This window comes from Tiliqua scincoides, chromosome 4 (genome assembly GCF_035046505.1).
Source record: "Tiliqua scincoides isolate rTilSci1 chromosome 4, rTilSci1.hap2, whole genome shotgun sequence".
Classification (NCBI taxonomy): domain Eukaryota; kingdom Metazoa; phylum Chordata; class Lepidosauria; order Squamata; family Scincidae; genus Tiliqua; species Tiliqua scincoides.
In genome coordinates this window covers 173,497,442-173,521,061 of record NC_089824.1, presented here as the reverse complement: position 1 = coordinate 173,521,061, position 23,620 = coordinate 173,497,442, and the positions used below count along the sequence as shown (strand labels likewise).

The 23,620-nt window shown below is 43.7% G+C and overlaps 1 protein-coding gene across 1 annotated transcript in view; it reads right to left on the bottom strand.

Moving 5' to 3' along the window:
• The window catches only part of MDFI (MyoD family inhibitor), a 52,197-nt gene that overhangs the window by 5,775 nt on the left and 22,802 nt on the right, over window positions 1–23,620 (bottom strand). Inside the window, exon 3 of the mRNA XM_066626172.1 lies at window positions 10,050–10,277. Within this exon, the coding sequence (XP_066482269.1) occupies window positions 10,050–10,277 (228 nt within the window). The remainder of the gene's footprint in view (window positions 1–10,049; window positions 10,278–23,620) is intronic.

Genomic DNA, 23,620 nt, shown 5'->3' with positions numbered 1-23,620 from the left:
AGAGAAAGAGAGAGTGTGTACACAGTAGGTAGGATGTAAAGTCAACTGGACCAGGGGGGAAGAAACCTCTTCCCAACTTCACTCCCAAACTGGCATGAAAAACTGGTCCACTCTTTTCATTCCCAACAGGCCAATATAGGAAAGTATAAGCATTCCTTCCCAACCCTAATTTCTAAATTTTAAGAACCCAAATAGAAAACCTAAACCATTTTTATGTCACCCATAGGTTATGAGAATCCTGAGAACTCCAATTTTTATTTTTGGAAAGATTTTTCTCCTTAAGATTAGAAAAACAAGTTGAAAATGTGATAGGAAAAAAATTGTCTGAGAATGAGAAGCAAGGCAAGGAGAAAGGAACCCACCTGCATTAGTTGTCAACTGTCATCACTTCTCAAATCCACATTCTCAGAATGTGTTCGTGTTTTCCCCAGGGTCGTCAATCCATTAAATAATTTTTAATTGATAGTCTCCCTTTTAAACAATTCAATTACATTTGCATGTTACCAAATCATTAATAAAATGCCCCATTTTGAAATACTGAAGTGTGAAATAATCTACAATATTAAAAACCAAAGGTGCCATTGTCAAAAGTAAAGGCTAGCTTTCAATATATATTTTTAAATTCCATATTCCCTTAATGTCAGAACCAAGAGAAGAGGTATTCTTCATTTGCAGCCTGATAAAGTAAAAATTTCCCGTTGCCTATTAAAATGGACTCCCACAGACTAGCCTTCTAAAACTTAATCCATTAATTGTCTAATAAAATCATGCCCCACTTTACACTTTTTTTTTTGAAATGGAGAACATTGCCATGTACGAAAAAGCACATCATACACATGTGCACAGCAAGAGTGTGTTCACTGCATGCGCAGGCAACAGAAGGCCACAATTGGACATGGCTTCCCAACCCCTGCCCATGTAGTGAACTACAAATATGTATTTGTTCTTCACACATGGTATACACAAGTCGTATATGTTTCTCCCTGCCTCACAAAGAAGCAACATTTGTGTAGGTAACATGTCATGTGCGAAGCAATCCAAAATTCAAGGGATGACAATATGCAGTTTGGCAACTACCAGATTCATGCAAACGATATGTATATTGCCTTAGCCAGGCAAGCTATATTGCCTAGTTTACAAAGCTATACTTTGTAAACTGATGACCTAATCCTATCCAATATTCCATCCGTGGTGTAGCAATGCCAGTGGGGTTTGTGCTGCATCCGGTGGTAGGAGGGTATTTATGGAGGCCACCACAAGGTAAGAGAACATTTCTTCCCTCATCTAGGCGCTGTATTGCAGCTGCACTGGGGCAGGAACGTTGGATAGGATTGGGCCCTCAGTTTACACCAGGGACAGTTAAGCAACATGACTCAATTAGCTGGCAACACAAAAAAACCCACCCCAACTACGACTGGTGTTTTTCTCTGCTAGACTTTACATTTCTCTCCTTTGATCTATAAACAAGCAATGATTCAGCAGAAAGGCTTGAGGGCAGAAGGTACATTTCACCAGTCCAGGGAATAGAAGCTGCATTCTCTTTGTGGTGTCAACTGTGCAAGGCTCTGGGATTTTTGGAATGAAAAGACTTGAGACTGAGTCATACCAAAAACGTCATGTGCAACCTCCAAACACAACATGCTTCTTGTCTCATGACTGGAGAGCCAGGCAATGAACGGTAGGTGGCAAAAGGCATCATCTCAGTTTTCCATTTTGGGCAAAGTGTACCAGGTAAATACAGGGTTCTGTGTTGATTTACATGAACTCAAAAGATGGCCAGGTAGGTAATGGAAAAATGTAGTTGATATTTCCCCAAGTCAAGCGTGTGACAGGGAAGAGCATTCCCCATAGACTATTATGGATGTTTGGTGAGAGAATGTTTGGAAGTGGACAGGAAGATTTATTTTCCAATTTGAATTAAAATCTGCACCAGAAAAGAACCTGTAGGGCTGCAATACTTGCCTTGTATCTTATAAGCCAGTGAAATTCATATTTACAAGCTGGGAAGGATTAATTTCATCATGGCTGGAACACTCATGTTCAGCTGTGGGAAACTACTGACCAATGAACTCATGCACAAATATGAATCAACACTGCTATTTTTAATTTTCATAACAACAAAATTTGGATAATGCTTTTTGGCCAACATGACAAAGGTTGTGCATAAATCACATCAAAATCTTGTTTATTTAAATTTTTATATTCAAAAATAGATAATAAAGTACAGGTGGAGCCTATTTATCCACGTTAGTTCCGTGACTTGGCGCAATTAACAAAAACGCGTTGTGCTGAATTCCATAGAGTTACACAAACACGCTGCAGCCTGACACTTCCGGATGGAAGGAAACTAAGGCAGCTGTTCTCAATCCCCTCCCCTCCGCTCCGCACTCAGCCCTCCTGTTGCCAGCTGTCCTGCTTCTTTCACAGTTGGAATGGTGAGCTTGCTTGGGAAGCCTCGTCCTCTGTGTCCCAGGCAGCCTCCCAACAGCGCTGCAGGTTCTCCTCCTCTTCGCTGCTGCCACCCCTGCAGCCCTCCCTCGCCACTGCCATCATGGAAGCTCCTCTGCCCCGGAGCATTCTGAGACTTGTAGTTCGGCTCTCTGCTCACCCTCACCTGTCTCTCCAAGGCTTCCCAAGGCTTGCTGGAGCAGGAGAGCCTGCATCATCGGGGAGGGGGGGGAATTTGGCAAACACTCCCTGGGTTTTTTTAAAGCAGTTCCCTCTCCTCCCCCTCCTGCCTCCCCCTCCTGAGCCCTCCCAGCTTCTTTCACAGTTGGAATGCTGAGCTTTTAAGAGTCCAGCCCTAGGCGTTTCTATTCAGAAGTCCCATTCCAGTCAATGGGGCTTACTCCCAGGAAAGCGTGGAGAGGATTGTAGGCTAAATCTCATGCTTTGCTTGGTGGGAAGGCTTGCTTGTGTCGTTATTGCCTGCACCCTCGGGGGGGGGGGAAATTCGGCAAACACTCCCCGGGTTTTTTTAAAGCAATCCCCTCTGTTGCTACCATACCTGCCCCTGTGTGTGTGCGTGTGTGTGAGAGAGAGAGAGCTCCACCTCACTGCACATGTTTTGGTTACACAGGGTTTTCCACCCCCCTCTTCAGCCTCTGCTGGCTCAGGGGCTCCAGGAATGTTACAGTTCCTTGCAAGGGAAACCTCTTCCAGGGCTCCAGGGTTATTCCCTGCCTCGGTGAGGTGGAGCCTTTTTGCAGTGTTTTGGGCTGCCTGGAAAAGGATCAAGATGCCAGCGCAGGGCAAAGGAGTGTGTGACTATCGGTTCCCCCAACCCATTCGCGTTCAGACAAATTTGCAGATAAAAAAATCAGTGGATAAATAGGCTGCACCTGTATAGTGGTTTGGGAGTTGGACTTAGACCTAAAAGAGGCAGGTTCAAATCCCCACTTAATCATGAAACTTCCTGGCTGACCAGGAAGTCACTATCTCTCTAACCCACAGTATTGTTGTGAGGAGAAAAGGAGGGAAGGAACCATGTACAACACCTCAACAACCCAATTCTATCCAGCACAGGAGCAGCAGCTCCAAACATCCACTGTGGCATCCTGTGCTGGAACTGAGAAAGCTGGAAGTCTCTTCTGGGTAAAGGGACATTTGTCTCCTTGAGTAAATCCCCAGTTAGCTCAATAGAGCTTCTTGAGTCTCCGCCAGCTATTTTGCTGGCAAAGACTCAAGAAGCCTCGTGTCAGGCTTCTTAGCCCAACACAGGAAATGGGATTCTGTGAAGACCTCTGCCAGTTCCACCCCTTCCCGGGCCTGTCCCTCCCCTGTTCTGCCCTCCTTCTGCCCAAGAATGCTTCCCCCATGCCCCCCTGCCACTATTCCCATGCCCCCACAATGCTCAGCACACAGCTGCTGTCTGGCAGCAGCTGGGGTTCCTGCTGCGGTGTTGACGGTTGGCGCAGGACTCCCTACCAGCACCACTCACTCCCTGGATGGCGCAAACACGCCTTATGGCACATTTGTGACACCCAGCGCAGCGCCTGCACTGAGGTAGCATTGAATCAGGCTGCCTGCTCCTTTGAGGAAGGGCAGTATAAAAATGTGAAAATAAAAATAAAAGGCAAAGCAGGAAAAGATAATAGTGGAGACTTGCTTTACAATGGTAATCTGTTCTGGGTTCGATTCTTTTTACTGGTTATAGTATATCTATTGTTTTCTATTTTTGTTGTTGTTGTCTAATAGATTTTAACAGTATTTACTATTTTATTGGATCTATTTGATACTTTAATAAAGAGATTTCATGTGTTAAAACATTATAAAAGAAAACCATGAGCCACATAGAGCAGCAATATGGCCAAACAATACCAATACTATGGCTTAATCACCAAAAGCACAGCATAACAAGATCTTAACCAACTATGGGAATAATCCTAATCTTGTGTTAGGCAGGTGCAAGTCCCTTGTGCAGGCACAGAAGAGTCACAAACGTGCCCTAAACCATGTTTGCACCTCCTTGTGTGTCAGCTGGATCAGCACAGGGATGTGCGCTGGCCCACGGAGACTGCACCCAGCTTCTGCATTGACCTGGGAAGTGAAGGTTGTGTTGGCCAAGGTTGGCTGACACATGAATCTGGGGAGGAGGTGTGAGGGAGGCATTCTGGGGTGGGGGGAGGGTGGGCAGAGGGCGTTCCAGTGGGTGGGTGGGTGGGTGGGGAGGTGCAGCTGGGACCCAGCAGTTATGCCGGATCCCAACTCAGTTCCCCGAGCAGCATGGAGCAGCTCCAAGCCCTTCCGTTCTCCTCAGACTTGTGTCACCTCCTGAAATGGTACAGCTCTGAGGACACCCATTGGGGCTGTAGTGGCTTACCGGGGATAAGGGGAAGCGTTTCCCCTTACCTCTGGCTAAGCTGATTCTGGCCTCAATCTGCTGGATATTGCCTCCTGGCCTGTCTGTTCCAGTGCAAGACAGGATTGCGTTGTATGAGAACAGTATTAGAGGGAACTAACTAAAAAGCTCTTGAAATAGCATTACAGGGCACCACTGAAAAGGCCCTGCTTCTCTCAGCAGTCAACTGTGCATCCACATAAGATAGAATTTGAATCAGGGCCTTACTAACTTAACACAAATGTTAATTTAATGTATGCAATATTTATATCCCTCCTTTTCCACCAAATACACTTCAAGGTGGCTATTATATTTGCAAGTTATTACAATTGCAACTTACAATTATTAATTCATTACAATTGCCGGGCAAATATTAAGCTGGGTTGAAACAGAGTTGTTTGCCCAAGGCTGCTCAATTCAATGAATGACCATGAAGGGATTTGAACTTTATTTCCTGTGTGCAAACCCAGCATTCCAGGCACTGCACCCTTGCCCCATTTGTGCTGCGCCACTGTCAAATTCCAACAAGGCTACAATGCACAACCTATTCTATGAGCGTAGGTTCCCTTTATGTCAACAGAGTTCTTGCCAGAACAAGGGCTTTTGGAATTAAATTACCTGTTAAAATAAAATAACCTTGTTCTGACCCATCCCTGACCTGGGTATGCAATGATCAGCATTTTGAAAACACTTTATGAGGCTTTCATGCTAATGCAATGCCAGGTGCAAGGCTCCTCTCTGCCTTTTGACCTCAGAAACCACACATTAGCATGCTAATGCTAGTGGGACACAGTGACCACATGAAAGCCTCTGACTCCATGCAAATGCCATTAAGTATTGGAGGGCACCTGCAGCTCCTTATCTGCAAAATGATGGGGGCAGAGGCTTTTGCTGTACTTAAAACTTATCTGGGAAGGAGAGACCCTTGCTATATGCTTCTCCATCTAGATTAGCTGAAAGCTAAGAATGAACTTAACCAACTGAGTACAAATGGAGCCCACGAGACTATCATGGGTTCACACTGACATGACCTTAACGGCAGTGGCATGAGTGAACCATTATAATCATTATTTTGGGGATGAAATTACAGAGTGGTGAATCCCCTAATCAGATAATTACAGTGGGAACTTCACTGATGATAAGAATTGAGTTCCCAGTGTTTTATTACAGTTTTTCCCTGGCTCTCCAACAGTCTCCTTTCTTAAATGAAGCCAACACCCAATACGCCATTAGCAGCTTGGATTGTTTTCAAAAAATGTCTCTGCATTCCAGGGGTGAATAAGGGCAAGTAGCCTGAAGATCCACTAGATACAATTCAGAGACAGCCTCTTCTAGTGAAAGCTGCCAAAATGAAGAAGAGCTGCAAACCAACTCTTCTTATTCCTTTGGTTTTGTTCTCCAAAATGCAAATCCAAACAACTGAGCCAAGGTGTGCAAGTGTGATAGATAGATTGAGGGGAGCAGGCCACAGCAGGTAGCAAACCCACTTTGCACCTAGGAAACCACTTTAAGGCTTTAAAATAGGGTGGTAGATCACTGCCACCACCCAAGGCCAAGGGAAATGAGACAGGAAGTGGTTGCCTCAGAAAAACCATCCTCCGGGTTACCAGAGAACCGCCAAATGAAGGATTTTCACAGCATCTGATGCCACACAGCATCAGAACTACAGGTGGGCCCTTCTTTACCCATGGATTTGACTCACTGTGTGTTCCAAATCTGTGGTGGAGGGCCTCGCCTGATCTCCTGAGCATGACTGTAGATGTTCTCCAGTTATGTCTGGAGGTGTTCTGAGGCCCTGCATGACCTCCCCGGGCCTCAAAAAGCCAAAGCCCAACTGTATATTTTTGCAGGCAACAGCAAGACAAATGTAACTATCCAGGCACCATTTATATATCAATGTGCTCTATGTGCACACACACACACACACACACTTCAAGCACTGATAATTAGATTGCAATTCATGGCATACCTAGCCTAGCATTCCACCGACTGCACCATTTCGCTTCTCTGGGCTTTTGGTTTGCACCGACTTCTGAACAGCAGCATTTTTCTGGGCACTGGGCTGATCAGACTGCTATCTCTGTTAGGGAATCAACATCAATCAATCTTGCTCGTATTCTTGAAGTCAGTGGTACTCAAACTTCTTGGGAGTAAACCCTGAGATAAGTATTTGAGGGGGTGGGGAAAAAAGGCAGTGATGTGATCCCCAGGATCATGCTGCTGTGGGAGAAGGTGAACTGTTTTTAAATGTCCTCTACCTCCTGCTGGGGTATGGGGGGTGCAGGGAGTCCCAAGAAGCACTCTACAGGCTCCCCACAGCTTGTAGAAAGTGAAAGTTGTGATTGGGAAACTGGAAGTGGGTTGCGACCACAACTTTCACTTTCTACAAGCTGTGGGGAGCCCTGCAGAGCACTCCATGGGGCTCCCCACACCCCCCAGACCCTGGTAGGAGGTAAGGTATGTTTTAAAAAAGCCCCCCCTTCCCTGCAGCGGTATGATCCTGGGATCAAATTGCTACTATCTCCCTCCCTCCCCTACACCGTTAAAGGGAAAGGGGCACCGACGTTCAGGCTGGTGGGTCACAACCCACCAGTTTGAGGACCACTGCTCTAGGTTAAAAAAAAGGATCATTAGAAGAACAATTTTTCAAGGGCAGCTTCTCTGACTCCTATACATGCTATGCACATACACTTCAGGGCAACTGTTCAAGCAAGGAAGAGAAAGGAGAAGTTTAGGATGGAATCCCAAATGGCGGCTGGGCCGGAGTGGCTGGAAGGGGGAAAAGTTACCTGCTAGCTAAGGAGAAGACACCCTCATCATGCTGATGATGGTGATACGAGAAACATGTCATATGCAAAGGAGTACATTCTTGAAAATGGTACTGTACCACTGTGGCGCAACAACAACTCCCAGAGATAGCTATGCTGTGGAGGAAGAGGATGATTTGTATACTTTCCTCTGCTTTCTTCAAGCAAGTCACCCTTTGGGACTTCTAGAAGGGCTAACAGCAATGCAAGTGCACATGTGTAAAAACCTACAGCAGAAAGAGAAGGCAGTGCAACATCTGGGAGCATTGCTGCTGAAAGCTCGCTTTCCAAAGAGAGTGCAGCTTGACTACAGAGTGACTCATAGGTGTAGAATGTCAACAGGCAAGCAGCCCAGCACCAGATGCTCACAGGCAAGCATGCGGTCCTATAGTTGCACAGTTTCACTGCAGTAGCTTTTTCTCCAGTCACCTTTTGTTCTATACATCTGCCTGCACAGTATGCAGAATGCAAGTTGCAGATCTTGCCCAAAGCCTCCTTGCTTCTCTCATCCTCAATGGGAAAAATCTCTTGTATTTGTTTTTTAAGAGATGAAAGCCCTTTTCACACTGAAGGAGTCAACATTTTTAGGGCTACATTACCCACAAACATGTGCAATATAAAGGTAGCCAGGCAGTCTATTTTGCTGGAAAAGCTAGTTAGGGACTGCATGACTGGGAGTGAAGAAAAGAGTGCTTAACTCTTTCCTTGCCCTCCACCAGTGGTGCCCAAAGCAGCTTTTCTGGTACCAAGGGACTGTTGGGGTATTACCATTTTTAATAGGATAGATAAGTAGTAGCAGCTTAAAAAGCTGCACTCACCAATGACCTACAAGATACATGTGCTAGAAAGCTCAGACCAAATACCTCACCAACCTCCTTCCTCCATTCCATTTTTGCTTACTTTTAGTAAGATTTACTTAGTTGGAGGGCATGTCTGCATACCAGCAAGTGTCAAAGGATGGTACCTGTGGAGAGGGGTTGGGCCATACAGGGCTTTATGGACTTCACTATGGTGTGCCTCCGCAGTAAACTACAGCAACAGTTTACATTCACACTGGTTATTAATGGTTACTGGGCAGATGCATCTTGGTGTATCTGCACTGTCTGGTCCAGCCAGTCTCCCTGTTCCTTCAGTTGTCACTCAGCAGGAAAGAACAAAGACTCCACTATCCAGCCACATGCGTCCACACCACTTTATTAGTATCACCTGCTGAGCACCTCACATCACCCAATGTGGCACAAATAGAGGTCTGATCTCCCAAAAATATGGAACCCTGAAATCACATGCAATATGGTGGTGTCTATGGTACTGATTCCTCTTGCAATTTCCTAGCTAAAACTGTTATGCAGTACAAAATGTTCATAGTTCAAAGTTTTCTATATACCAGGAACTGCTAGAAAAGGACACAGAGAGGGAGGCTGAGGTAAGGAAAAAACACTTTCATATTTACAGTTAAAGAATTATGCACCTGTTGGAATAAGAAATGGACATTTAAGAACGGTGTCAGAAATCAAAAGCGGCACTTATGACTAAAGGAACAAAAGTATTATTATCATCTATTATTAAGACATGGAAGCAGATATAGTTTTAGAAGGAACTGAAAAAAGATGGTAAGAGTTGCCGACTGCAACTGGGATGCGATATTCTTACTGGGAGCAAAGTCCAGGTGTACAACCGCAAAATAAAATTGTAAAGCCTTACATTGTTGGTACCTGTCTATAAACAACTTAAATAAAATATATGAATTACAAATAATAATGGTTGAAAATGTAATTTCATCTCTGCCAATTTCTGGTTTATATGATGGCTATGCCTTGTTGTGCAACCATACTAGGTGAAAATCAAAGCACTGGAAAGTCAACACATTTGCAAAACACCACATTTAACTCCTACCATCTTATTGCTTAGACTTGGAATAAAAGACAGAGAATTGAAAATGACACACAGTGCTGGCAATCAGTGATTGGTTATAGCTGCAATCCTATCCAAATGTGCATGCATCCACCCGCCCCCTCCCCAGCCTCAATGCCTTAAAAGGCATTAAAATGTCACTTCTGGTTTTCTGAGGGAAACCGGAACTCACATTCTTTCAGCTCCAGGTGCCATTCTGAAGCCCGAAGAGGTCACTGGCAGAAGCAAGTAGCCTCTGCGGGCTTCAGAAAGCCCTCTGGAGGGAACTGGAGCACAGCTCAAGTCCCCTTTGGAGGACTAAGGTGGAGCCGAGTCTGGCCCAATGAGGTCCACTGTAAACCATACCTTGCTTCCAATAATGTATTTAATGTTTTTCAAACACTTCAATTACTTCTATTAAATTTGTTCCTGAATGATACTTTATTTGTGAAAAGCTGCTATGTGTGCTTGTGTTTTTAAAAAGCAGCAAGAACACTGAGGACAACACTTACGTGTTACCGCTTGTGCCGCTACTGTAAAGCCGCCTTCAGATGTTGCCTTGGGAGATCTTGTTCCATTCAACAGGGATCTATGAGATGCTGAACTTTCCTGTGATGAGCCTTCTTTTTTCACAACTGTGGCCTGACTTTGGGAGGGAAGGACTGGAGTAGGGGGACTTGGAGTAGTTGGTGCTACCGTTGAATTTGCCACAGCGGAAGGACACACGTTTGCATCTTGGCCTGAAAGAGATGAGAGGATTCTCACATGAGCCTCCCTTGTCAGCAGGAATACTTAATGCTTCAGCCCCTGGTAAACAGGCATCTCCAGGTCACCGCTCAGCTGATCAGTAGGAATATCACTGAGGTTCTATCTAGAACAAAGCAACAGAACTGTGCTGCATCCAAATACTAGAATATTTCCTATGAACATCCTTTACTACCAGGACAGAATGAGAAAAGGATGACTCAAATGAGTGTCAGGCATCGTGCAAGAAGAGAGTAATTAAACTGTACAAATGCATTTGTAACTCACTTTAGTGACTGTGAAGGAACAGGGTGATCCCCCCCCCAGGCATTAATTAGGTACCATGGAGAGTATGACTTTATGAATGCCATCCCCGGTCACAGATAGTCTGCAGGTCTGTTCATATGATTCAAGCTAATTTGAATTAAGCCCTTTTTTCTTCCTGCAGTTTGGCCTGAATGAAGTTCAGATTAAAGTGAGACATATTAAAAAAAAATAAAAAATCAGCGGTAATCCACCACTTCCACTCAATCCTGTTTCACATCAGAAAAGAGCCAGGAACATTACGTGGAAGAGAAAAACTAGCCAATGACAGTCACAATTAAATTCTCTTATGTGAAAATCCCAATTATCATTGCCACTTTTTTTTGGCATGCATTTCCTATCTGCAGAACAGCTGCAGCTCACCCCATCACCATGCCACCCTGTTGGAAAAAGCTGCACTGCTGAATTTCTGCCTGTTATGCAGCTGTCAAAGGCACAGGAGCCAAAAAGGTAGCAGTAACTCTGACTCTGATCACTCTGCAAGTTGTGCTTAGTGAATAAGGAAGTATTTTAGCCCAGTACAGATTGGTGCACGTAACTGGCAGGAACCAATACAGGCTGCCCAGGCATGTACTGGAGGTGAAAGGCACTGGCTTTTCCTAAGACTTCCTACATACCCCATACCCAGTTGTGTGTTATGACAGTGAACTATGTGCAGGGAAAAGGTATTCAGCTGCCACAACATAGGAACTTTTTGGGTTGAAGTGGGGATGAAATCTTGGATTCGCTGAAATCAGTGGCAAGACTCCCCCTGAGCCTCTGAGATGGCTGATTGACAAATCCTTCCCCCCCCACTCCTGAACCCCCCCCTCCGAGTTTCACCTACAGACCTATTTACCTTCTGTCCGTCTTCACCACCCCTTCCTGCTCCTGCATGGCACTCAGAATAGCAACCATTTAGACAAGCGGAGTGAGCCGCTTCAGAGGGGTGGAACCACACTTTATATAAACTAAATTACACCTTAGGCAAAAAGAGTGAGACCAAACACCCATAATTACACTGACAGTGACAACAAGGCCTAGCTGCAGCCAGGCAGGGGGCAGAGGGCAGGAAGGAAGAGGCCTCTGACCCATCATTATATTCAATATAACAAGAGGTCCTACATGCAGGCAGACAGGGAGGAAAGACAACAGGCCCCACACATGTAATTATAGCGACTAGAACAGGGCTCTGCGTGAAGAGAAAGGGCTGGATTCCCTGGCTATTGTCATTAATTGGGTACACTCTTCAGGCTTCCAGAAGGCTCTGCATCAACCCAAGGCACAGAGATTTAGAGAAACCACTATAGTAGCATCTTTGCCATTAGTGTCAAATAGTCAAAAGCATCACCTACAAAAATTACTAACACAAAGCCTCAAAAGGAAATAGGTAAGAGAACAGCAGCACAGAGAAATGAGAAAACATAAGAAAATAACGTGGAAGATCAGATCTTAAACAAGCAATTTTATTCAGTACAGTGGTAAGGAAAACTGCCAGAGATGTGTTACAGTTTTCTTTTTTTAAGCTTCAGTTTTCTTCAGCCTTGTCAGACTCAAGACACTTTTAACTGCAATCTGCAACCATATATGTCTATCTTCTCACTTTTCTCCTTAGGGCAGTGTTTCTCAAACTGTAGGTTGGGACCCACTAGGTGGGCCGTGAGCCAATTTTAGGTGGGTTCCCATTAATTTAAATATTTTATTGATATTATAATTCCTCCGCATTCCTAAATCTCTCGGTGATGTTGAAAATTAATTATATTTTAACTAATAACTGTTTTAGGATTTTTTTCCCACATCATCATAGGTAGAACCTATAATTCAGGAGACCTGTTTCTGATAATTTCTCTTTCTGGAGACATTTTGCTTCCAAATAGTTCTTGCATTGAGCGAAAAATTAGTAGGCCAAACCAATATTTGTTTTCCTGTTTTGGACACAAGGCTGTGTGTGTCTGAGAGTGTTTTCAGAGAGCCCTTCTTTCTTCCAGTCTGGGCCAATCTGACATTCAGGATGTAGAGGGAGCTGTTCATATCCCTGGAGTATCAGTGAGCACAGCTGCACCAATGGGTCAAGAAAAGTGCAGTGCATTTTCAGTGCTTCTGGTCTATGGAAATTGGTCTTGTCCAGACCTTTCCACACTACAAGAGTTTAGGCTCCTTGAAAGTTTTGTTTTCCCTCTAGTCTAGTCTCATTTTAATGTATACTAACAATTTCTTATTGTAAGAAATCTAGAAGATCTAGTGTGGGTAGCTAAGGTAAGATATATACAGTCGACCTGTGGTATCCACAGGTCCAGCATCTGTGGAATCTGACTAATCGCAGATATTGGCAGATACTGGGGTCCACATAGAAGACACTTCTTTAAAAAGTGACAAAATCACATTTCCTACCTTGGTGCGGTCAAACTGTGCAAACAGTGTCTGCAGTCATTTTTACCCATGAAAGACTCTCCTCCCAGCATTGTAATGCATTCTGGGAAATGCAGGGAATGGCATGTTTTGACTGCCCAAAGATCAAAAATACGATTTCTATCCAGACTCCAATATCTGTGGATTTGGGTAACTGCAGAAGGTTCCCAAATGGAACCTTGGTGGATATCAAGGTTGCACCTGTACATTAAATCATCTGTTGTCCACTGGCATGTTAGGACCAACAACTGGGTCACACTACTGCTTTCCACATTGACTTAAGATGGGTAGTAACAGTGACATCACCATCTTTTTTTGATAGGGTTTTTAGAGAAAGATTATATGCAAAGGGGAAGAAGTCTCCTGAACCTTTAATAGTTCTGTAGAAAGGGGAATCATAGCAAGCACAGTATTTCTCAACCCAGCATCACAAGTAATATATATTCCCATCTCCACCATCCTGATCTATACACTACAAACTGGGGGGGGGGGGATTCATATTCCAAACTTATGCAGCACCACTAATGAAGACACGGATGAACCAACTATATCATAACTTTGGAGGAAGCCAACAGCTTGACCTGAAAGCTACAGTTGCAATGTTTTCAGCAGAGGTTGTACATCAGAGCCGAGGGACATGAGACCTAGAAGCTGTATCTATACTGTATTCAACAGATGCTTCCAAACTTCCATACTGCTAGTTGTATTTCATGTCCCAACTGCAAATATGCTGCCTACAACAGATGGAAACTACATCTTCAGACTATCAAGAACTTAGTTTGCCATTTGACTGTGACAAATGTCATATTGGAGGCAAGTTGATTTTACTATCCAGCAGTTTTTCTTTCAAAACATCTGGTGGGCTGAAATGTGGTAGAAAATGTTCTGACAGTATTCCAATTGTATAGATTGACAGTATAGATTGATACTATGCCCAAATCTGTTGGAAGACTGCAAGGCAAGAGAGGATTTTTGCAGAGATCATTCTAAAAGCTCCAGACGTGTTGATCTATCTGCATGTACCATGTGAGAAACATTACGAAGGCTGCAATCCTAACCACACTTTCCTGACAGTAAGCCCCATTGAACAAAAAAAAAAACTTACGTCTGAGCAGACCTGGTTAGGATTGTGCCAAAAAGCAATTAGGCAAGGAAAAACACACTGATTTGCTGCTCATCCACCAGTTCACAGTTAGTGGTGAGAACTGGACTGCTTGTCAATAATTGGTCCTGGAGGAGACACTGCAATCAAATTGTGTTCTGGTAGTTTAATCTGGTAAAACAGAAATGGTCAAAATGCTGGAGAAGACTTTGGAAAACATTAAACATAATGATAAAGACAAACCAGTAATGTAATAAAGAGGTGCCATAAAGATATATAAAGATGTGGTTGCAATCAATCCAGTACAGATCTTCCGATCTTGTCGGTTAAAAGGAGTTGACAAAGAAGGTTGTGCCAACACCTTTATAATAATAATAATAAATAATAATAACAGGTATTTATGTACCGCCTTTCTTGGTCTTTATTCAAGACTTTATTCAAGGCGGTTTACATAGGCAGGCTTTATCTAAATCCCTATATTTAAATAGGGATTTTTACAATTTCAAAGAAGGTTCTTTCTTTCAAGAACTACTACATTCAAGGTGTTTCATTCCGAACTGGCTTCACATTCTGGCCTCCATCCTTCCCACGCTCAGAGCAGATGGAATTGCCCGGCTTCAGCTTGTCAGCTGCTCCAAGGTCGCACGGTGCCGGTGGCCTCGAACTGGCGACCTTGTGGATGTTATCTTCAGGCAGACGGAGGCTCTACCCTCTAGACCAGACCTCCTGCCCATTATACTTTGATGCTTTTAGCATGTGGCACATGGCAAGTACTAAAATAGGGCTGAGCTTTCATTGCCCAGAAGAAAATATCAAGGGCAAAACTGGGAGCATGTGATCATCCCTGAATTTCTCCAATTTACATTAGACTTCTGTGAGTATTTGCAGTAATGATGATCACAGCTATTTTCTTCCTGCAATGCACAGCATTGAAAGATCAGGAAGTCACATGGCTGCCTAGGCAAAAATTCTCAGTCTTCCCAGTACCAGAAAACAGGAAAGCATCCCCACATTGCCTGTGCAACTGGAGACTTCTTCCTGTCTCCCAGCAGTGTGCTGTTGAACAGCATCAGACACAGAATGTTATTTTAACCAAACAATGCTGAGATTTTAGTAAAACCACCAATAAAAAAATGTTGGTTTGAAACAGGCTCTGTGTAGTTTGGCCACACTTCTTGACATACCTTGATAATTTATATTCCGTGTGATGTATACTAAGCAACATTATGGAAAACGGGCAGAGATAATATTTGATGGTTACAACATATCAACAAAAGATTAGTAGCAATGGTGAAGAGCAATTAAGGTGACTTCAAGTGACATCTGGTTAGACAATAACATGAGAATCACCAATCCAACTGCTTTTCTCAACAATTAAGATGCACTATCAAGGTTTATACAGTTTTGATATCTCACATACTTAATTTTGTGCTATGTCCAGTATTACATAACATAAATGAGAGCCAGGATGGTGTGGTGGTTCTGGTGTTAGACCTGAAAGATTCAGGTTCAAATCCCCACTCAGCCATGAAGTTTTCTGGGTGACTTCCAACCAGTCACTATCTCTCAGCCTCATCTAACTCAAAGGATTGTTATGAGGACAAAAGAAGGGAAGGAAACTACATACAACACCCTGAGCTCTTTGGAGGAAAGGTGGTATAAAAAACGTGAAAAATAAAATGTGAAATAAATCTTAACTAGCGTTAAGCAGGCAGAAAGCAATGCTGGCACAATGATAGCATTAAGTGCCCTTGTGGTTACTGGTCATGGACATTATTTGGTCATTGTTGGCATGGATTAAAGCTTGCTTGTAAGCATGCCAAGACCTCCTCGTACCTGATGTGGTATGTCAAATGCTGCCCTCCTACTGGTTGATGTGCCTGCCTCTTCTTCTTCTGCTTCCTAGACTGAGTAGAAGAGGTTGGAAGAGAAGAGAGTCATGGGCTAGAGCAGGGGTGCCCAAACCCCGGCCCGGGGGCCACTTGCGGCCCTTGAGGCCTCTCAATGCGGCCCTCAGGGAGCCCCCAGTCTCCAATGAGCCACTGGCCCTCCAGAGATTTGTTGAAACCCGTGCTGGTCCAACGCAACTTCTCTCAGCGTGAGGGCAACTGTTTGATCTCTCGTGTGAGCTGTGGAATGAGAGCTCCCTCCACTGTTTGCTCTTTCACATCTGTGATGCAGCAGCGGCAGCAAAGGAAAGGCCAGCCTTGCTTTGTGCAATGCCTTTTATAGGAGTTGAGCTATTGCAAGACCTTCATTCATTCGTATAAGTTCATTTTTAATATATTCATTTATGTAAACTTATGTAAATTCAAATTTTAAATGTAAATTCTTTTTTCCCCCTGGCCCCCATCACAGTGTCAGAGAGATGATGTGGCCCTCCTGCCAAAAACTTTGGACACCCCTGGGCTAGAGCAACCCCATGATTTTCCTCTCTTCCACACTTCTTCTTCCTTTCCAATCTATGGAGTAGATAGAATGAAGAAGAGCAATGGAGGCAGATAGGTGACCATCTGAATAAGTCTTGTACATGCAGACACATGCAAGAAATTGGGCTGAAGCATGCAGACACATACAGGAAATTGTATGGTTGAAGGCTGGAACAAACGCGCACAACCCAGTCAATATCTGTAGTTCACAAGCACTACAAAACAGAATAGAAACAACAAGTTTTCACATTTTCTTATTTAGACCACTGTTGGGAGTGAGGCAACATAACCAATATTTAACCAAAGCAGAAAAGTGGCATTCAAGTTCTTGCAGAAAGATTTATAGCTATCTGTTACAGCTACTACATTCAATGACTCACATACCAAACAAGATGCCATAGCAGATAAAGGAAACTCTTTTAAGCATGGTACACATGAGAGACTTTGGGTGAAATCAGACACTATGCTTAATAAGAAGGCAACTTCTGTTAACCAGTAACAGTGGCATTCAACATAAGAATCCCACCAACACCTACAGCAAACATTCCAGATTTAACTTCAAGCTCAGCTGTAGTTCATAGGGCACCCAACCCAATCTAGTGAAGAAAAAAGTTCACCAATGGATATTCAAACAGCAACATTAAACAGAGCTTATCTACTAATTAGTTGTGGTTGTACATCAGTGTGTTCTCTTTATGGCTCTTGCAAAGCAAGCCTGAACCACACACCAACACAAGTGAATCACTCAGACATGTTGTACACAGTGGCATAGCTAAGGGGTTGCAGGGTAGCAGCTTCACTGGGCATCAGGCTTTAGGGGGGCAACAAGCTGAGCTTGACACTGATGACCAAAACTATGAAAATCTTGATATGTACGAATAATACCATCTTGTTATATATCTTTGGAAAGGTAATTTAATGCAGAATGCAATGAAACAAACTGTATTGGAATATTTGTATTCTATCAAAAGGTATGGCCAATTAACCAGAAAATGAAAACACAACTGCCTTAAGGAACAAAAAGTGGATTTGCTTAACTGAAAATGGACCTATGAGACTGTTCTGAGTGCCAATGAGATGTTATTATGATACAGCATGGAACCAATAACTTTTATTTATTTAATTAATTAAATCTGATTTTGTCATAGAGGGGGAGCTACAAAATCTTATTTGACCCCAGGTAGCAGATAGATGCCTTAGCTAGGCCGCTGACTGGGGGAGGCAGCAGAGCAAGTGGGTGGTGGGCTGCTGGGTGGAGCAAGTGGGTTCCAACTTTCACTTTTTAAAAAGCCTGGGCGTGATGTCACTTCTGGTTGTGACATTACTTCCGGGGCAACATTTTGAGCTTGGCACCGGGCTACACAATCATTAGTGACGCCACTGGTTGTACAGAGATTCAGGATAGTGCAGAGACTGATAATTCAACACTGTCATTCATTATCTAATGAATTAGGGCCCAATCCTATTCCAATTTTCCAGTGCCAGTGCAGCTGTGCCAATGGGGCATGTGCTGCATCCTGTGGAAGTGGGCAGTCATAGAAGCCTTCTCAAGGAATAGAAACACTTGTTCCCTTACCTCAAGGCTGCACTGTGGCTGCACCGGTGATGGAAAATTGGATAGGATTGGGTCCCTAATCTTGACCATGACTACACTGATTCTACCTTGCTGATAGTTCTGCAACCAAAACCAGAACTTTCTACAACAAAAAAAAGGATATTCGCCCCTTAGACAGTGCCATCCAATTTAGTGTGCAGTGTCCATATGAAGCAACTAGAAATTGTTTGCAATCTAAAAATATGTACAGTAATCAGATGTTATACAACTTTTCTCATTAATATGTTAAACAATACCAGTTTGTGTATGTAAAAAAACTGCCACTTGTGCACATTGGTTCTGCTACAGAATTTATTTCTGCTTTTCTTCTTTCTGAAGACCAAATAGAGCATCTTTTGGAGGGCCTTAATGTGCAAGATGGAGAAGGTGTATGATTTACACGAGAATTGAGGCAGAGATAATGCATCCCTATTGGACCTGCAGGATCTTTCAGTGGAGTTCAATACCATTGACCAAACTATCCTTCTGGGTCAGTTAGCTGGGCTGGGTCTTGGAGCCACTGTAGAGTTGCAATGGTTCCAGGTTCTTCCTGGCCAACAGATCCCAAAAAGCGTCATTGGGGGGGACACCTGTTTGGCATTCTGACCTTTGGCATGTGGGGTACCACAGAGTTCCATCTTGTTCCCCGCATTATTTAACATCTGCATGAAGCCACTAGGAGAAATTGTCAGGGGAAATGGAGCTGGGTGTCAGCAATATGAAGACAACCAGGGCCTAGGAGAGGGGGGGTAAAGGGGGTAATTTGTACCCGGGCCCAGGGTCTAAAGGGGGACCCTGGAGCCAAAGGCCCCATAAATTTCCTGGGATCTTATGGAGACACTGGGATGCTGGAGACACTACTGATGCCACATGGGTTGGTAGACCTAGGCTCCAAAGACTTTTCCAGCTGTCTCTACCCTCCCCCTCCCGTTTCACCCCTCCCTGCCCCTATTCTGCTTGCCCGTCACCACCCTCCCCCGCTCTGTTTCACCCCTTCCTCTTTGCAAAGGGGCCCAAAAAGAAACTTTGTACCCCTGATAAAATTCCTCTCAGAGGCCGTGCAGACGACACCCAGCTCTATCTCTCTTCACCATCTAAGGCTGGGGAGGCTGTTGAAATCCTGGAGTGCTGTCTGGAAGTTGTTAGGGACTAGATGTGGGTTAATAATTAACTGAAATTAAATCCAGGCAAAACAAGAGATCCTCTTGGTTCAAAGATCTGTGACTCAGATGCTGGATCATCATGCTGTTGTGAACAGGGTTGCACTGCCTTTGCAGGATTAGGTTTACAGCAGCTTAGGGGTCCTTCTGAATTTTCCACTGCTCCTAGATCACTACATGGCAGCAGTGACTTTTGCCCAGCTTAGGCAAAAGTCGTCTACGGTCATACTTGAGTGGTTCAGACCTAACCACACCTTGGTTAGGTGCCGATACCTTGGTGAATCAAGACTACACTAATGCAATCTATGTAGGGCTGCTCTTGAAAACTACCTGGAAATGGCAATTAATTCAGAACTCAACAGCCTATGCAGTTTTGGCATCCCTCTTTCCACCAACGGTGATGGAAGAGGTGGGCTGTCACTAGCCCAAACCTCTTCCTGTTTGCTTTTAGCAGCTCTTAGGAAAAAGGATCAGAGAACCAACTGAAGCAGCTCAGCGAGTGATGGGCAGATTCAGGAGCAGGGCACCCATTGTTAGTTAGGCACTTTCCTCCACTCAGTGCAAGCTTTTCCATCAGTGACACATTCATGAGAGCCTAGGGGTCAGTCATGAATCCAGGAAGTGAAACCTAAATCCTATTCTCCTGTGCCTACTTCTGGCATCCTTGCAAGCCAATCTCCTCCCCTCCAGTTTCTTGGAACTGAACAGATCTCACCACACATAGAAGGTTTTTACAATATAGGCTCACTACAGACATCATACCAAACCATAGTTTGCTGAAGCTTGGCTATAGTTTTGCATAATATCTGAATTGACAAACCATAATTGGCAAACAGGAAACCATGATTTGAAGTGGATTTGTGAGCCATGATTTGTCTTATAGTTTTTATTATTTTTGACAAAGGGAGCAGTTTATGGTCCTCATCCAAAGGCTCTGAACTTACAGATGAATGTGCTGAGCAGACAGGAAACTTGAAACCATAGTTTGCAATGATAGAAGATCAAACCATTATTTCAGTTCTGAAAAAATTGTTCATATGATCAAAAAATTATGATTGTGAAACCAATCTCAATTTTGGTTTCACATCCCAGATGGCAAGGCAGAGATAAGCCATAGTTCCCAGTTCCACACAACATGCAGAGCTGTATTTCAACAATCCACAACTGCAACCCATAAGAACAGCCCCACTGGATCAGGCCATAGGCCCATCTAGTCCAGCTTCCTGTATCTCACAGCGGCCCACCAAATGCCCCAGGGAGCACACCAGATAACAAGAGACCTGCATCCTGGTGCCCTCCCTTGCATCTGGCATTCTGACATAGCCAATCTCTAAAATCAGGAGGTTGCACATACACATCATGGCTTGTAACCCGTAATGGATTTTTCCTCCAGAAACTTGTCCTCTTTTAAAGGCATCTAGGCCAGATGCCTATGACCCATGATGGAACCCATGATGGAGCAAGGCAATAATGGGGTGAAAGAGGGAGTGCAAGGACCTTGTTTACATCCCCCACCATGCTGTTGTCAGCTGTGTGAACCATGCTAGTGTCCAAATTGAACTACAGTATTTGTTTTGTTTATGTTTTATCTTGTCTGCTGTCAAAAGAGCCTGTTGATTTGGTTAGACTAGATGAAATATTAAATGAGTCTTTTCCATGTATTATTCCTGTAGCTTTTGGCATAGAAAAAAAGCTTAGAAATAAAATGAAGCAATGCAGCTGCACCAAGGTGGTGCCCACTGTATCCTGCAGGGGAGTTTCGGCCTCCAGAGTCTCCTCAGGGGAAAAGAACATTTGTTTCCTTCCCCTGAGGTAAGCCCCTGCTGGCCTGGTGGACCTATGACAGCAATTTTGCTTGTGCACATGGATCTGTGAAGGAGGCTCAAGCTTGGGAAGAGGGTTAGGATTTGGCAGGCACTGCTGCTGCCGAACTCACCCCTTTCCCGGGCCCAATCCACCCTCCTCCCCATTTCCGCTGTCTCCCTGTTGAGATGCACTCAACTGTGCAGCACTCACACTGTTCTGCACACAAGCTCAGCAAAGATCAAAGAACAATTCCTACTTTCCCAGAGGATGCAATTTTCTGCTATTCATTCTGTATGCTGCAATACTGTTTCACATCTACATCCATCCAAGTTCCTTTGCCAGACTTGGATACAGTTCCTTTCTACAACTGGTAATTTATTACATGTTTGAGCAACATTCACCACAAAAGGGCCTCAACACAGCATATCCCTCCAGGCAGTGCTGCAATAAAAGCATCAACTATTAGCAATCCTAAAACAGAGCACAATCTCGGCATTCAAACTTTTGATTGTATGTAAGGGAAAGCGGTGCCTAGCCAAAAAAAAAAAAAAGGAGTCAAGAGTCTGTGTTTTTTTAACCATACAGCTTAGTATGTGTCAGCAATGAACCTTCCCCCAGTTCATGGAGCTTTTGCACCAGTCTTACACAGAAGAAAAGACACATAAAAATAGCTTTGGTTACAGACAGAAACCCACAATTGGGAGGATGTGTTTGGCAGCAGCAAGGTTCTGAGAGTTTTCTTCAAAGCCATAAAGACTTGTGGGCAAACGCTTGGACCTTTTAATAGTGAGGACAAAGCTGTGGTTTCATGAGGGCCAAAGCTGAAATCCTGCAAACAGTTTACAGGTGCTAATGTTCCACCATTCTCAGCCAGAGAACGGTTTCATATGTGGTTCTTTGTCCACTATGTAGTCATCTCTAAGTACAAAAAATATACAGTATATACATCAACCCTAGTTGATGTGTTTGTTTTGTCACAAGTACATGGGTCAGTGAGATATTGTGTTCTTCACGTTCTTTTGCCACAGTAATGCTATATATAAAAAGATCACTACACACACTTACATGAGAAAGATGTGCAATCCCAAGCTTTTGTCTGCATGAGATTATCAGATGATACAGATTTAAGAAAGTTTACACTAGTTGAGAACTTCCATCATTGGGACACTTCATTCTAAACCAATTTTGAACAGAATAGGAATGGGTGGTTGCAACATACTCCTTAACATGTCAAGAAAAGTAACAGTATTCAAAATTCCAATTGGAGAGATTGTTGCCCAAATGGCTCATTTATATTCAAGACTGAGAGTAAAAAGCATTGAGAGCCCAATCCGATCCAATTTTCCAGTGCTGGTGCAGTCATGCCGATGCGGTATGCGCTGCATCCTGTGGTGGTGGGGCAGTCACAGAGGCCTTCTCAAGGTATGGAAACATTTGTTCCCTTCCCTCAAGGCTGCATTGCAGCTACAGCACTGCTGAAAAGTTAACTGGGCCCGAAGACATACAGATTCAAAAGCCGTTTGGTGAAAAGAGCACTGGTGGCTGAAGAGTTTTGTGCCCCAGGAAGTCAAAGGGGCAGCAACACCTACTGAAGAAGTGCTTCTGACAACCTGAGATTTGCAAAGCTGGCTACTTCAAATCGCAAGAATTCCTTAAATGACAGCTTGGAACTGCTTTAACTGTCAACCAGTAACTTGGTGGTTCCTACTGAAAGTCACTTCTACATTTTGGTAAGCTCCCTCTTCTTACAGATGAAGCATTTCCCACAATTTGTTTTATTTTTGTAACAATGCAGAGATGAGTTTGAAGGCTGAGAGAAAGAATATGGTACATATGACCTTCAAGAGGTTTTGGAAACTATAGACCTTACACACAGACAGCTATGCCAAGGAAAATTATGGAGAGCCTAATTAAGGACATGCTGGTACAGTAATTGTATAACCTTCTTGGGTCAAACCAGCACAGGTCCTTCAAGGGGAAATTGTGCTTCTCTAACCCATTAAGAGATCTTTTGAGAAGTTAATTGAAGATCAAATATATGGGAGCTAATGGACATCATTATTAATGAGAATTATAATTTGAACTTATCTAACTCTTTCACTGCAAATCAAGCTCATCTCTTAGCTCAGTTTTATTCAGATCATGGTATTGTTGAGTACAGTGAAAACATTAGGTTACCCATGAGTGTTTTGTGCTGATTTTTTTTAATGCTGTGTATGTGTTCACTCACATATATTCCAAGTACTCAATGACCTGAATGCTATTCCAGCTTTGTGTACACTTATTTAGAATTTAAACCAACAACAGAATAGCTCCATATAATACTGATTTTGCATACCAAATTGAAACAGCCCGGGATTTACAGTTTCATTGACAAAATCAGGGTGTGGATATGGTGGGACTTCTCAACCAGTGAGCGGTATGCAAGCTGGTGTCCAATGGTATACATGGCACCCCTGGACACCTGCTACCCAACAGCAAGACTAGGACACGATGCAGCAAAACAATGGTAAGAGTCTTGACTTGGCTTAGCAGA